At 42.9% G+C, this 16,477-nt stretch overlaps 1 protein-coding gene across 4 annotated transcripts in view; it reads left to right on the top strand.

The window, feature by feature from the left end:
• The window catches only part of LOC143291526 (neural cell adhesion molecule 2-like), a 169,103-nt gene that overhangs the window by 100,484 nt on the left and 52,142 nt on the right, over positions 1 to 16,477 (top strand). For 3 of the 4 annotated variants that reach the window (XM_076601424.1, XM_076601427.1, XM_076601428.1), the window contains exons 13-15: positions 445 to 579; positions 5,950 to 6,077; positions 8,445 to 8,646. In XM_076601424.1, the coding sequence (XP_076457539.1) occupies positions 445 to 579; positions 5,950 to 6,077; positions 8,445 to 8,646 (465 nt within the window). Of the gene's footprint in view, positions 1 to 444; positions 580 to 5,949; positions 6,078 to 8,444; positions 8,647 to 13,717; positions 13,739 to 16,477 lie in introns of all 4 variants that reach the window. The other variant, XM_076601425.1, reaches the window with a different exon arrangement.

Raw genomic sequence — 16,477 nt, 5'->3', positions numbered from 1 at the left:
CATATTCCGCTTTTGGGGGTGTGCATGCTGGGTATATTCTTGTTTCCATAACCCACCAAACGCTGACATGGATTGCAGGATCTTTAACATGCATATTTGATCTTTTGCTTGCTTATACACATGAAGGGGGTTCAGGCACTAGCATGTCTGCACATATGTTGACCTTGGAGATCGGAAAAATCTCCACCCTTTACCCACCAGGCTCCATCACCAAGATTCGAACCCGGGACCCTCAGATTGAAAGTCCAACGCTTTAACCACTCGGCTTTTGCGCCCGTCATCTCAATCAAATGAATGTTATGAAACGCATCTGCATATATGTGTAATTGTATGAATTTGTAAATGCCTTGGGCTCTCGGGAGATAGGGCATCCAAATAATCAGTATTATTATTGCTGTTGTTATTATTATCATTATTATCATTATCATTATTATTATGTTGCAGTCCCCAGCGAGGACTCGACGGAGGTGACCCTGAACAACCTGACGGCCAAGACAGACTACTCTATTAAGGTGTATGCCCACAACGCTGTCGGCCAGGGCAAGGGGAAGAAGATTGTGGAGCCCACCAAGGACTACAGTGAGTGTTGTCTCCCCTCACAGTAAACACACACCCGCCCCCTTTGAAGCACACTCCCCTTGCCTCCTGAACACCTCCCCTCACCATCTAAACACACACCCCTCATGGTAAACACCCCACCCTCACTATCTACACATACCCCCTCACCATCTAAACACACACTCCTCACCATCTAAACACCCCCCTCACCATCTAAACACTGCCCCCTCACCATCTAAACACCCCCCCCCCCCTCACCATCTAAACACACCCCTCACCATCTAAACATCCCTGTCACCATCTAAACACACCACCCTTGGCCTCATCATCTAAACACACCCCTCACCATCTAAACACACACCGCTCACCATCTAAACACACCCCTCACCATCTAAGCACACACCCCTCACCATCTAAACACACACTGCTCACCATCTAAACATCGCCCTCACCATCTAAACACACCGCTCACCATCTGAACACCCCCCCCCTCACCATCTAAACATCCCCCTCACCATCTAAACACACACCCCTCACCATCTATCTGAACCCCCCCCCCCACCCCCCTCACCATCAAAACACCCCCCCTCACCATCTAACCACACACCCCTCACCATCTAACCACACACCCCTCACCATCTAAACACACACCCCCTCTGTAAAGGGGTGTTGCCCTCAGCATATCCTGTCTGTAAATGGGTGCTCCCCTCAACATATCCCCACTGTAAAGGTGTGCTGCCCTCAACATATCCCCACTGTAAAGGGCTGTTGCCCACAAATATCCCCACTCTGTAGGGGCGTTTATCTCAACATGTGTCCCCACTGTAAAGGGCTGTTGCCCACAAATATCCCCAGTGTAAAGGGGTGTTTGTGTCAACATATATATCCCCACTGTAAAGGGCTGTAACCCACAAATATCCCCAGTGTAAAGGGGTGTTTGTCTCAACATATATATCCCCACTGTAAAGTGCTTTTGGTGTCATATACTGTACCATGTCAAACTGATGCAAACTAGGCCTATTGGTTTGCTCTGCTTGGCCAAATTTCGCGCGGCTAACAGTGAAAAGACGGGCCCACCCGCTCTCAGCCAATCAAACGCCTCTAAAAACTATAAGCGCTTAACCATTTCCTTTGGCCAAGGCTCTCCACGCCATCTTGTCAGGTTTACGCTCTGTCTCGTCTTACGCTTTTTTCGGCTATTCAGCGTATCCTTTTGGCCTTATTTTGTTGCATGCGGCTTGTGTTTATTGTATTCTTACATTCTGTGTACTCGATTCGACTCGGCACCCTCGATTCGTTCGATTTTTTCTGCCTCTAAGTCGATCCTGTCTTTCCTTTCTCTGTTGGGGGTCGGATTTTCGCTGGGTGCCTAAGCGCGGGTTCCATGCCTCGTGTGCCATACCACGAAGGCAGGGGATCATGATGCTGGGATTGAGACTCGGTAAGAGACTCTCCCAGGCCCGGAGCTCATGATTCCTCCCGATACGGACCGCGGCGATGCGTCGTTAGACGCTGATCGCGGAGGCGACGTTCGTACCAGTAAAACGGTCATGAAGGGGACCGGGGGGAAAGAGGTACGAGCGTCGCCTCCCGAGGTGTCCCAGCGCGAGGCAGGGAGAAGGGTGAATGGCAAGTCATCTCCGTGCTGTGGGGACTCGCAGCTAGGCGCGGACTCCCAAGGGGAGGCCGCGCCCGGCCATTACCCGGGTCCCCACTCGGAGACGGCCCTCACGTGCCCCATTGTTGTTCCCCCTCCTCCCTTCTCTGTCGACCCCCCTCCCCCACCTCCTTTTGGGGGGGGAGAAAAAAAAAAGTGAGCTGCATGGGCTTAGTGGAATGCCACAAGATCTGGCCTTCCACAGAGATGGTTCCATCACTATTCGTTTCCTTCCAGAGTTTCTGGCTAAGAACCAAGACCCTGAGGTTCCTTCCCCCTCTCTGAGGGTCAGACCTTTGTCTGATATTCTTGCCCAAGATGATGAGGATAGGCACCTGTCCTGTTCGGTGTCTCAAATATTATTGGGATAGGTCTCGCCATAGGCGTTCTTCTCAGAGGTGTCTGCTCATCTCCCTCAATGACAATTACAAGAAAGACATCGCTGCAGGCACCATTTCCCGCCAGGTTTCCCAAGTCATTCGTAGAGCCTACTCTCATGCACACAGGGATATCAGCTGTCTTCATCCCAGAGCACACGAAGTGCGGGCCATAGCTACTTCGGCTGCTTTCCAGCACTCAGTGCCAACGCAGCATGTCTTGGAGGCAGCCTTCTGGCGGTCTGAGAATCCCTTCATCAACTTCTACCTCAGGAATTTCCGTATGACCAGGGCTGACGGTTCCAAGGGGATTTCCTTTGTCGCGGCTAACACTGCCGTCTCAGTTACAAGGGCTCCCCATATGAACCAGTAGGCGTTGCCCTCCTCCATTTGCTTTAAATTCTGCATCAGTTTGACATAGTACAGTGTATGACACCAAAAGGAGGAGTTTGTATTATACTCCATGTTTGGTGTTAAATATACTTACCATGTCAAACTCGAATGCCCGCCCGTCCGTCCCCGCGTCTCCGCCGTGGTTCTCATGGGGCATTTTTGTTCATGGCCACGGAATGATTAAGCGCTTATAGTTTTTAGAGGCGTTTGATTGGCTGAGAGCGGGTGGGCCCGTCTTTTCACTGTTAGCCGCGCGAAATTTGGCCAAGCAGAGCAAACCAATAGGCCTAGTTTGCATCAGTTTGACATGGTAAGTATATTTAACACCAAACATGGAGTATAATACAAACTCCTCCTGTTGCCCACAAATATCCCCACTCTATAGGGGCGTTTATCTCAACATGTGTCCCCACTGTAAAGGGCTGTTGCCCTCATTGTGTATCCCCATACAGAACCCATGTGACAATGTTACACACGCATATAGAGGACTTGGGTGCTGGGTGGGGAAGCAGTGTTGTGCGATGTGATGTCTCACCTGTGTGTTGTGTTGTATGCCAATAGGTGTGTGTGTGTGTCTTACCTGTGTGTTGTGTTGTATGCCAATAGGTGTGTGTGTGTGTGTCTTACCTGTGTATTGTGTTGTATGCCAATAGGTGTGTGTGTGTCTTACCTGTGTGTTGTGTTGTGCGCCAACAGGTGTGTGTGTGTCTTACCTGTGTGTTGTGTTGTATGCCAATAGGTGTGTGTGTGTGTCTTACCTGTGTATTGTGTTGTATGCCAATAGGTGTGTGTGTGTGTCTTACCTGTGTGTTGTGTTGTGCGCCAACAGGTGTGTGTGTGTCTTACCTGTGTGTTGTGTTGTGTGCCAACAGGTGTGTGTGTGTCTTACCTGTGTGTTGTGTTGTGCGCCAACAGGTGTGTGTGTGTCTTACCTGTGTGTTGTGTTGTGTGCCAATAGGTGTGTGTGTCTTACCTGTGTGTTGTGTTGTATGCCAATAGGTGTGTGTGTGTGTCTTACCTGTGTGTTGTGTTGTGCGCCAACAGGTGTGTGTGTGTCTTACCTGTGTGTTGTGTTGTGTGCCAACAGGTGTGTGTGTGTCTTACCTGTGTGTTGTGTTGTATGCCAATAGGTGTGTGTGTGTGTCTTACCTGTGTGTTGTGTTGTGCGCCAACAGGTGTGTGTGTGTCTTACCTGTGTATTGTGTTGTATGCCAATAGGTGTGTGTGTGTGTCTTACCTGTGTGTTGTGTTGTGTGCCAACAGGTGTGTGTGTGTCTTACCTGCGTATTGTGTTGTATGCCAATAGGTGTGTGTGTGTGTCTTACCTGTGTGTTGTGTTGTATGCCAATAGGTGTGTGTGTGTGTCTTACCTGTGTGTTGTGTTGTGCGCCAACAGGTGTGTGTGTGTCTTACCTGTGTGTTGTGTTGTGTGCCAACAGGTGTGTGTGTGTCTTACCTGTGTGTTGTGTTGTATGCCAATAGGTGTGTGTGTGTGTCTTACCTGTGTGTTGTGTTGTGTGCCAACAGGTGTGTGTGTGTCTTACCTGTGTGTTGTGTTGTGTGCCAACAGGTGTGTGTGTGTCTTACCTGTGTGTTGTGTTGTATGCCAATAGGTGTGTGTGTGTGTCTTACCTGTGTGTTGTGTTGTGCGCCAACAGGTGTGTGTGTGTCTTACCTGTGTGTTGTGTTGTGTGCCAACAGGTGTGTGTGTGTGTCTTACCTGTGTGTTGTGTTGTGCGCCAACAGGTGTGTGTGTGTCTTACCTGCGTATTGTGTTGTATGCCAATAGGTGTGTGTGTGTGTCTTACCTGTGTGTTGTGTTGTATGCCAATAGGTGTGTGTGTGTGTCTTACCTGTGTGTTGTGTTGTGCGCCAACAGGTGTGTGTGTGTCTTACCTGTGTGTTGTGTTGTGTGCCAACAGGTGTGTGTGTGTCTTACCTGTGTGTTGTGTTGTATGCCAATAGGTGTGTGTGTGTGTCTTACCTGTGTGTTGTGTTGTGTGCCAACAGGTGTGTGTGTGTCTTACCTGTGTGTTGTGTTGTGTGCCAACAGGTGTGTGTGTGTCTTACCTGTGTGTTGTGTTGTATGCCAATAGGTGTGTGTGTGTCTTACCTGTGTGTTGTGTTGTGCGCCAACAGGTGTGTGTGTCTTACCTGTGTGTTGTGTTGTATGCCAATAGGTGTGTGTGTGTCTTACCTGTGTGTTGTGTTGTGTGCCAGTAGGTGTGTGTGTGTGTCTCACTTGTGTATTGTGTTGTGTGCCAACAGGTGTGTGTGTGTCTTACCTGTGTGTTGTGTTGTATGCCAATAGGTGTGTGTGTGTCTTACCTGTGTGTTGTGTTGTATGCCAATAGGTGTGTGTGTGTGTCTACCTGTGTATTGTGCAGTTTGCCAATAGGTGTGTGTGTGTGTCTCACTTGTGTATTGTGTTGTGCGCCAACAGGTGTGTGTGTGTGTGTCTTGCCTGTGTGTTGTGTTGTATACCAACAGGTATGTGAGTCTCACCTGTGTGTTGTGTTGTGTGCCAATAGGTGTGTGTGTGTCTTACCTGTGTGTTGTGTTGTATGCCAATAGGTGTGTATGTGTCTTACCTGTGTGTTGTGTTGTATGCCAATAGGTGTGTGTGTGTCTTGCCTGTGTGTTGTGTTGTATACCAACAGGTGTGTGTGTGTCTTACCTGTGTGTTGTGTTGTGCGCCAACAGGTGTGTGTGTGTCTTACCTGTGTGTTGTGTTGTGTGCCAATAGGTGTGTGTGTGTCTTACCTGTGTGTTGTGTTGTATGCCAATAGGTGTGTATGTGTCTTACCTGTGTGTTGTGTTGTATGCCAATAGGTGTGTGTGTGTGTCTACCTGTGTGTTGTGTTGTGTGCCAACAGGTATGTGAGTCTTACCTGTGTATTGTGTTGTGTGCCAACAGGTGTGTGTGTGTGTGTCTCACCTGTTTGTCACATTGTGTGCGGACAGCTGTTCCGGAGAAGGTGAAGGTGCTGTCATCGAAGCAGGGACTGTCGGCCAACACCTACACTCTGCAGTGGAACATTCCCCTGACTGGTGGAAAGCCCATCAGTAATTACGTCGTTGAGTACGCCAAGGTGAGCGCCCTTTGCTCTTCTGCCCGTTAACTTTCTGTACAGTGTGCCCTTCAGCATGTATGGCACTAACGAAGAATTGGCGCTTCTTTGGGCCAGTCTCTGAACAGTACCCTCAGAAAGAAAAGATCTGAGCACATCACTCCTCTTTTCCAACACCTCCACTGGCTCCCTATCTCACACAGAATAAAGTACAAGATCAGCACTCTATGTTATAAATGTATTCACAACTCTGCCCCTTCCTATCTCTGTGGCTGCCTTCACCTCTACACTCCATCTCACTCTCTGCGATCGGCTTCGGATCCACTCTGTTTACGCATACCCAGATTCAAACACTCGACTGTTGGCTGCCGTTGTTTCTGTCTCTGGACCTTGCAACTGGAATGAACTTCCTCTTTCGCTTCGTCAGGTCTCCACACTCAGCTCTTTCAAGTCTGTCCTTAAAACCCACTTCTTCCCAAAATAGCCTCCCTTCCCTGCCTCTTCCTTGTCCTCAGTTTTGTTTTTTGTTGTTTTTTTCTTTTCCTCCAGTTTTAGAGTTATGCATGCGTTTGAATGACTGGTGCGAAAGTGCTTTGATTTGTCTCTGCACAAGATTCAGCACTGTATGAATAGAATAATAATAAATTGTGTGCCCTTTGCCCTTTGACTCACTCACTGCACATTAGGGGTGCTTTGACCAAAGTTAGACTTGGTGTATCAGATATTGCCTGCCATCGTTTAAGATACAGTGAAAAAAGAGCTGAGAAAGTGTTGTGTCGTTTATCCCATCAATCAGAAGAAGATGAAATTCACTTTATGTTTTGTTGTCCTTGTTTACTTGACTTAAGGTTGAAACATATCCAGCCTAAGTTTTATAATAACCCATGCCGCTTTAGATTCAATTTGCTAATGTCATCCAGAAATGAAACTGTATTGTGCAATGTGGCGTTATACATTTACAATGCCTTAAAGCGATTGCGTATTGCTATAACTTAGATCATAATATCAACATATATTGTCAAATATAACAAGCATCTGAAGTGTAAATGTTAAGCAATGTGTTTTTGAAAAGTGTTTGTGTGATTGATATAATTGTGACTTACCCCTTCAGTAAGGGGCTTAGGCCTAAATCTGAATAAACAATTTCGTATTCGTATTTCGTATTCACTGCACATTAGGGCCTCTGTCATGTAAAGCAGCAGCAAAGAATCACTGCTCTTTTGGGCCAGTGTCTGAACTGTGTGCATAATGGTGATCAGTTCTCTTCGACTTGACCTGTCCAAGTGTTGATTGGTCTTCCTCTCTTGCGTGTCTACCTTCTGGTGTCCATGGTCCAGTGTTCCTCTTTGTGCACGTAAAAGAATCCATGGCAACAAATGGGTGGTTGTCTGTAGCAAAGTTCTGTTGGAAAAATCTGCTTGGATTGATTAAAAAAACAAAAACAAGAACACTTACAGACAGAATAAAAAGAAAAGAGAAAGAAAATGGGTGATGCTGCACGTTAGCAACACGCTTTCTTTGTGAAGAGCAGTTCTTTATTGTGGGATAAGTGTGTGTTTGTGTGTATCTGTGTGTGTGTATGTATATATGTAGTGAGAGTGAGGGAGAGATGGATGTGTGTGTGTGTGTGTTCATACACCCAGACTACATAAAGTCAGTCACGTGTGTGTGTGGACAGGCAGAGAAGATGGACTGTCTTTGTATCTATCTATCTGTGTGTGTGTGTGTGTGTGTGTGTGTCTATCTTTCTAAATATAGAGAGAGATAGATACATGTAGATATATAGAGATAGATATAGAATAGATATAAAGATAATATATGTATATATATCTATCAAGAGAGAGAGAGATAAGAGTGTGTATATATGTGGGTGTATACATAACATCCAAGAGAGAGAGACAGAGAGAATGTGTAAGTATTTACACATACAGTGAAGTGATGGCCTAGAGGTAACGCGTCCGCCTAGGAAGTGAGAAAATCTGAGCGCGCTGGTTCGAATCACCGCTAAGCCGCCGATATTTTCTCCCCCTCCACTAGACCTAGAGTGGTGGTCTGGACGCTAGTCATTCGGATGAGACGATAAACCGAGGACCTGTGTGCAGCATGCACTTAGCGCACGTAAAAGAACCCACGGCAACAAAAGGGTTGTTCCTGGCAAAATTCTGTAGAAAAATCCACATCGATAGGAAAAACAAATAAAACTACACGCAGGAAAAAAAAAAAAAAGGGTGGCGCTGTAGTGAAGCGACGTGCTGTCCCAGGGGAGAGCAGCCACGAATTTCACACAGAGAAATCTGTTGTGATAAAAAGAAATACAAACACAAATACAAATACATATATACGCACACACCCAAACCCAGATAAAGCCCCACGTGTTCTGGTGGACAGGCGAAGGTGGACGCGACGTCCGAGCCGTGGAAAGTGGTCCGGGTGGAGAAGAGCGAGATCAGGAACGTGGACGGACAGCGCACCACCCAGATCACTCTAACGGGCCTCCAGCGGGAGACGTACTACTCCGTCACTGTCAAGGCCGTCAGCAGCATGGGCGCCTCCGAGGAGACCAAGTTCATCTTCAAGACTGGCCGCGGAGGTAGGTGGCTTTTGCTCTGTGTGTGTGGGGGGGTTTGTGTGAGAGTGTGCGTGTGCGTGTGAATGTGTGTGTGCATGTGTGTGTGTGTTAGATACCTGGCGTCTACCACGCCCTTCTCAAACCTCTCCCCCCCCCCCCCCAACCCTCTACTCCCTACCAGCTCGTCTCTTTGGGTTTTTTTCCCCTCTGATATTGGAGTCAGTTCCTGCTACCTTCTACTTTCTGCTGATGAGATGGGGGAGGGGGAGAAGGGGGTTGAGGGGTTGGTAGGATGGGGAGGGTTAGTTTGGGATTGTCTTTTGCTTGTGGGGTGAGAGTTGGTGTCTGTGTCTGTGGTGTGGTGTTGTGTGTGTGTGTGTGAGTGTTGACAGTTTGGTTTGTTTTGGTTTTTTGTTGTTGTTGTTGTTGTTTGGCAAAATCTTTTTTCATTTGTGTGAATCTTTTTTTTTTCCATGTCTTCAGAAGTACTGTTTGCAGCTTGGTATATGTTCAGTAATTATCTATTTAAAAAAAAAAAAGGAAAAAAAATTTATATTATTGTTTTGATTGTTGTTTTGATATTGGTTCATGAGACAAGTTTGAAAACTGTGAAAGGAATCTTTTTATTTATTTGTTTTGTTTTGTTTTGTATTGTTTTGTTTTGTTTTGTTTCATTCTATCTTTTGTTTTTTTGATTTATTTGTTTTTATGTATTCATTTATGTATTTATTTATGTGTGTATGTATGTATGTATGTATGTATGTATGTATGTATGTATATTGAAGGTGGGATGTGTTTAGATGAGAGTGGTGGGAGTGCAGTGTTAGTTAATGGGCGTGTTCTGTTGCTTGACTGCGAGAAGGCTCTTGGTTTCTTTGTTTTGACTGAGGGTTTATTGAGGCTGGCGTTTGGGGATAAAACTGCCATGTGTAGGTCTTCATTCAAACGCTACGCTACACTGGACTCTGGTGCTACACATTTTTTGCATGTAGGATTTTTTTGTTGTTTTTAGAGGGCATGTCGCAGTCTGAACGGGTGGTAACTAGAGGGCTCTAAAACTAAATGTAAAAGCTGTAAAAAAAAAAAAAAGCCAGCTAGCAGAGAAAGCCGAAAAGAAAAGAGAACAGAAGAAAGCCAAAAGTGGGACAAAAACAGACCGGAAAAAGAACCAGTAGACAAGCCAAAAACAGATGTAGACTGTGAGAACTTGAAGTCAAAAGGAAAACAAGCGGAGAAAACCAAAAAGAAAACTAGAGAAAGCCTGAAAAAGAACTAATGGAGACCGCCAAAATGATAACTGGAGACAAAAATCAGAGTGAAAGAAGTGTAATGAATCAAACCTGGAACAAGTAGATAAAGCCAAAAAGACAGAATCAGAGAAAACCAAGTGTTGAAGTTGTGGGGGAATCAAACGGAGATCTAGAGAATGCCAGAAAGAGAACGGGTGAAGAAATCTTAAAATAGAACTGGCAGAGAAAGCCAACACAGAGATTTAGCGGATAAAGCAAAAAAAAACAAACAAACAAACAAACAAACAAAAAATGAAGTGGAGAAAGTGAAAAGAACAACTAGCAGATAAAGCAAAAAAAAAAACAAAAAAAATGAACTGGAGAAAGTGAAAAGAACAACTAGCAGATAAAGCAAAAAAAAAAAAAAAAAAATGAACTGGAGAAAGTGAAAAGAACAACTAGCAGATAAAGCAAAAAAAAAAAAAAAAAAAAAAAACCCCAAAAAAATGAACTGGAGAAAGTGAAAAGAACAACTAACAGATAAAGCAAAAAAAGAACCGGAGAAAGTGAAAAGAACAACTAGCAGATAAAAAAAAAACGAATTAGAGAAAGTGAAAATAGAAGTAGCAGAGAAGAGGGAAAAAAGAAAGAAAAGAAAAAAAAGAAACAAAACTAATAGAGACAGCCAGAAAAGAGAACTAGGTGATAAACTTAAAGCCAAAAATAGAAGTAGATGAAGTCCAAAAGAAAGCCAGAAATAGAAGTAGATGAAGTCCAAAAGAAAGCCAAAAATAGAACTAGATGAAGTCCAAAAGAAAGCCAAAAGTGAACTAGATTAAGTCCAAAAGAAAGCCAGAAAGTGAACTAGATTAAGTCCAAAAGAAAGCCAGAAAGTGAACTACATGAAGTCCAAAAGAAAGCCAAAAGCGAACTAGATTACGTCCAAAACAAAGCCAAAAGTGAACTAGATTACATCCAAAACAAAGCCAGAAAGTGAACTAGATTACGTCCAAAAGAAAGCCAAAAATAGAACTAGATGAAGTCCAAAAGAAAGCCAAAAGCGAATTAGATGAAGTCCAAAAGAAAGCCAAAAAGTGAATTAGATGAAGTCCAAAAGAAAGCCAAAAGTGAATTAGATGAATTTCAAAAGAAAGCCAAAAATTGAATTAGATGAAGTCCAAAAGAAAGCCAAAAGTGAACTAGATGAAGTCCAAAAGAAAGCCAAAAATAGAACTAGATGAAGTCCAAAAGAAAGCCGAAAGTGAACTAGATTAAGTCCAAAAGAAAGCCAGAAAGTGAACTAGATGAAGTCCAAAAGAAAGCCAAAAAGTGAAATAGATGAAGTCCAAAAGAAAGCCGAAAGTGAACTAGATTAAGTCCAAAAGAAAGCCAAAAGTGAACTAGATTAAGTCCAAAAGAAAGCCAAAAATTGAACTAGATTAAGTCCAAAACAAAGCCAAAAGTGAACTAGATATGTCCAAAACAAAGCCTGAAAGTGAACTAGATTAAGTCCAAAAGAAAGCCAGAAAGTGAACTAGATTAAGTCCAAAAGAAAGCCAAAAATAGAACTAGATGAAGTCCAAAAGAAAGCCAAAAGCGAATTAGATGAAGTCCAAAAGAAAGCCAAAAAGTGAATTAGATGAAGTCCAAAAGAAAGCCAAAAGTGAATTAGATGAATTCCAAAAGAAAGCCAAAAATTGAATTAGATGAAGTCCAAAAGAAAGCCAAAAGTGAACTAGATGAAGTCCAAAAGAAAGCCAAAAATAGAACTAGATGAAGTCCAAAAGAAAGCCGAAAGTGAACTAGATAAAGTCCAAAAGAAAGCCAGAAAGTGAACTAGATTAAGTCCAAAAGAAAGCCAGAAATAGAACTAGATTAAGTCAAAAAGAAAGCCAAAAGGTGAACTAGATTAAGTCCAAAACGAAGCCAAAAAGTTAACTAGATTAAGTCCAAAAAGAAAGCCAAAAGGTGAACTAGATTAAGTCCAAAAAGAAAGCCAAAAAGTGAACTAGATAAAGTCCAAAAAGAAAGCCAAAAATAGAACTAGATTAAGTCCAAAAGAAAGCCAAAAATAGAACTAGATTAAGTCCAAAAAGAAAGCCAAAAAGTGAACTAGATAAAGTAAAAAAAGAAAGCCAAAAAGTGAACTAGAGAAAGTGAAAGAAAGCCAAAAATAGAACTAGATGAAGTCCAAAAGAAAGCCAAAAAGTGAACTAGAGAAAGTGAAAGAAAGCAGTAGCAAAGAAAGTCAAAAACAAGAACTAGTAGAGAAAGTCAGAAAACTGAAAAGAGAACCTGTGGATAAAGCCAAAAATGGAGCAACATCAAGTCCAAAAGAAAGCCAAAAAGTTAACTGGAGAAAGCCAAAAAGAGAATAAGGGGAAGCCAAAAATAAACTAGAATAATAGAACTGGAGAAAGCCAACAATGATTACATAAAGCCGAAAAGGGAAGTAGAAAAAGAGAGAGAAAGCCAAAAGGGAAGTAGACAAAGCCAAAAGGGAAGTAGACAAAGCAAAAGGGAAGTAGACAAAGCCAAACAGGGAAGTAGACAAAGCAAAAGAGAAGTAGACAAAGCCAAACATGGAAGTAGACAAAGCCAAAAGAGGAGTCAACAAAGCCAGAAGGGAAGTAGACAAAGCCATAAGGGAAGTAAACAAAGCCAATAGAGAAGTAGACAAAGCCAAACAGGGAAGTAGACAAAGCCAAAAATAGACAAAAGTCAAAAGGGTAGTAGACAAAATGGAAGTAGAAAAAGCCAAAAGGAAAGTAGACAAAATGAAAGTAGACAAAGCTAAAAGAGGGAAGTAGACAAAGCCAAACAGGGAAGTAGATAAAGCCAAAAGAGGGAAGTAGACAAAGCCAAACAGGGAAGTAGATAAAGCCAAAAGAGGGAAGTAGACAAAGCCAAACAGGGAAGTAGATAAAGCCAAAAGAGGGAAGTAGACAAAGCGAAAAGGGAAGTAGACAAAGCCAAAAGGGAAGTAGCCAAAAGAGGAGTAGACAAAGCCAAAGGGAAAAAGAAAGCCAAAAGGGAAGTAGACACAGCCAAAAGAGGGAAGTGGACAAAGCCAAATATGGAAGTAGACAAAAACAAACAGGGAAGTAGACAAAAACAAACAGGGAAATAGTCAAACGAGGAGTAGACAAAGCCAAAAGAGTAGAAGAACCAATGGGAAAAAGAAAGCCAAACAGGGAAGTAGACAAAGCCAAACAGGGAAGTAGACAAAGCCAAAAGATGGAAGTAGACAAAGCCAAACAGGGAAGTAGACAAAGCCAAAAGAGGGAAGTAGACAAAGCCAAACAGGGAAGTAGACAAAGCCAAAAGAGGGAAGTAGACAAAGCCAAACAGGGAAGTAGACAAAGCCAAAAGATGGAAGTAGACAAAGCCAAACAGGGAAGTAGATAAAGCCAAAAGAGGGAAGTAGACAAAGCCAAACAGGGAAGTAGATAAAGCCAAAAGAGGGAAGTAGACAAAGCGAAAAGGGAAGTAGACAAAGCCAAAAGGGAAGTAGCCAAAAGAGGAGTAGACAAAGCCAAAGGGAGAAAGAAAGCCAAAAGGGAAGTAGACACAGCCAAAAGAGGGAAGTGGACAAAAACAAACAGGGAAGTAGACAAAAACAAACAGGGAAATAGTCAAACGAGGAGTAGACAAAGCCAAAAGAGTAGAAGAACCAATGGGAAAAAGAAAGCCAAACAGGGAAGTAGACAAAGCCAAACAGGGAAGTAGACAAAGCCAAAAGAGGGAAGTAGACAAAACCAAACAGGGAAGTAGACAAAGCCAAAAGAGGGAAGGTGGGTGAAGAGAGAGAGAGAGAGAGTGAAGGAAGGGCCATGTGTTGAGCTTGATACTGCTGGTTCCAGATGACCAGAGCGTTGAGGATGGTGAGGATTGAAATAGGGGGCTGCTTCTTACTGCCCCATCTTCTTTCTCTCTCTGTCCGTCTGTCTGTCTGTCTGTCTGTCTGTGGGCCCACCCAAAGTCCCTTGTCTGTCCTTTTTTTTTTTTTTAAGACTTACCCTTTTCCTTTTAAATGTGATTGATTGTTTATTTACCTGTGTGTGTGTGTGGTTCTTTTTTTGTGCATCCCTTTTTTATCCCATTTTATCTACTGACACGTTTTTGTGTGGTTTTTTTGTGTGTTTTTTTGTTTGTTTATGTTCACCATGCACTTTTGTGATTGGAGATTTTGTACTTGATTCACAGGGTGCTTGCCGCTTAACCTCACGTTGCGTTCACTAGCGGAGCTCTTTGTATTTCTAAACAATACCTTGCTTGGTTCTTGTTTTTCGTTCTGTTTCGTCTGTTGATGTTTGTGTGTGTGTGTGTGTGTGTGTGTAGGATGTCGTCCTTTCTGTCCATAGACTGTGTATGTGGTTGTGTAGTGTGTGGGTTGAGTGTTCAGTGATGTCGCACTTAACCTTGTTTATTCATCTGGTGATTGTGGTCATTTACCTGCTTGTGTTGTTGATATTGATCGCTTACCTGTATTCAGTATACCTTGTATTGTTTACCTAGCGATTGATTTACTTACCTGCACACCTTGTATTGTTTTGATCCACTTACCTGCATTTTTAATTATCTCTTGTGGTTACCCCTTCACTTACCTTGCACTACCCGTTAGGGGTAACACGCTCACGGCAGTGCTGTGTTGGCCTGTGATCTGGTGTATTCCTTGTAATTGTATGGAATGATGTGATTGTCTGAGTTATGTGGATGTTAATCGGCTGTTTCCCAACCCCCACTTTCTTCTTGTTTTGTTAGTCATTTGACTGTGTGTTTTGTTTACTGTGTATTAATACCCCTTGTTCTGTTTTGTGGTGCTTGTCTGTTCTGGGTTTTTGGAATCATTTTCATCATCAGCTTCATTGATAGCTGTATTGGTTGATCCATTGCCTTCATACCTGCATCCACTAACGATTCATCACCTTTACAACTGTCTTCACTAACGGTTCATCTCATCCATACCTGTCTTCACTGTTCATTTCATTCATACCTGTCACTAACTGTTCATCTCATTCATACCTGTCTTCACTAAATGTTCATCTCATCCATACCTGTCTTCACTAACTGTTCATCTCATTCATACCTGTCTTCACTGTTCATCTCATCCATACCTGTCTTCACTAACTGTTCATCTCATCCATACCTGTCTTCACTAACTGTTCATCTCATTCATACCTGTCTTCACTGTTCATCTCATCCATACCTGTCTTCACTAACTGTTCATCAAATTCACACCTGACCACTAACTGTTCATCTCATTCATATCTGTCTTCACTGTTCATCTCATTCATACCTGTCTTCACTGTTCATCTTATTCATACCTGTCTTCACTAACTGTTCATCAAATTCACACCTGACCACTAACTGTTCATCTCATTCATACCTGTATTCACTGTTCATCTCATCCATACCTGTCTTCACTAACTGTTCATCTCATCCATACCTGTCTTCACTAACTGTTCATCAAATTCACACCTGACCACTAACTGTTCATCTCATCCATACATGTCTTCACTGTTCATCTCATTCATTCCTGTCTTCACTAACTGTTCATCTTATTCATACCTGTCTTCACTAACTGTTCATCACATTCATACCTGTCTTCACTAACTGTTCATCTCATTCATACCTGTCTTCACTAACTGTTCATCACATTCATACCTGTCTTCAATAACTGTTCATCTCATTCATACCTGTCTTCACTGTTCATCAAATTCATACCTGTCTTCACTAACTGTTCATCTCATCCATACCTGTCTTCACTATTCATCAAATTCATACATGTCTTCACTGTTCATCTCATTCATACCTGTCTTCACTAACTGTTCATCTCATTCATACCTGTCTTCACTGTTCATCTCATTCATACCTGTCTTCACTAACTGTTCATCTCATCCATACCTGTCTTCACTAACTGTTCATCAAATTCACACCTGACCACTAACTGTTCATCTCATTCATACCTGTCTTCACTGTTCATCTCATTCATACCTGTCTTCACTAACTGTTCATCTCATCCATACCTGTCTTCACTAACTGTTCATCAAATTCACACCTGACCACTAACTGTTCATCTCATTCATACCTGTCTTCACTGTTCATCTCATCCATACCTGTCTTCACTGTTCATCTTATTCATACCTGTCTTCACTAACTGTTCATCAAATTCACACCTGACCACTAACTGTTCATCTCATTCATACCTGTCTTCACTGTTCATCTCATCCATACCTGTCTTCACTAACTGTTCATCTCATCCATACCTGTCTTCACTAACTGTTCATTTCATTCATACCTGTCTTCACTGTTCATCAAATTCATACATGACTTCACGGTTCATCTCATTCATACCTGTCTTCACTGTTCATCTCATCCATACCTGTCTTCACTAACTGTTCATCTCATCCATACCTGTCTTCACTAACTGTTCATCAAATTCACACCTGACCACTAACTGTTCATCTCATTCATACCTGTCTTCACTGTTCATCAAATTCATACCTGTCTTCACTAACTGTTCATCTCATCCATACCTGTCTTCACTGTTCATCTCATTCATTCCTGTCTTCACTAACTGTTCATCTTATTCATACCTGTCTTCACTACCTGTTCATCAC

Source organism: Babylonia areolata, chromosome 17, assembly GCF_041734735.1.
Source record: "Babylonia areolata isolate BAREFJ2019XMU chromosome 17, ASM4173473v1, whole genome shotgun sequence".
Lineage (NCBI taxonomy): Eukaryota > Metazoa > Mollusca > Gastropoda > Neogastropoda > Buccinidae > Babylonia > Babylonia areolata.
This window is presented reverse-complemented; position numbering and strand designations above follow the sequence as displayed.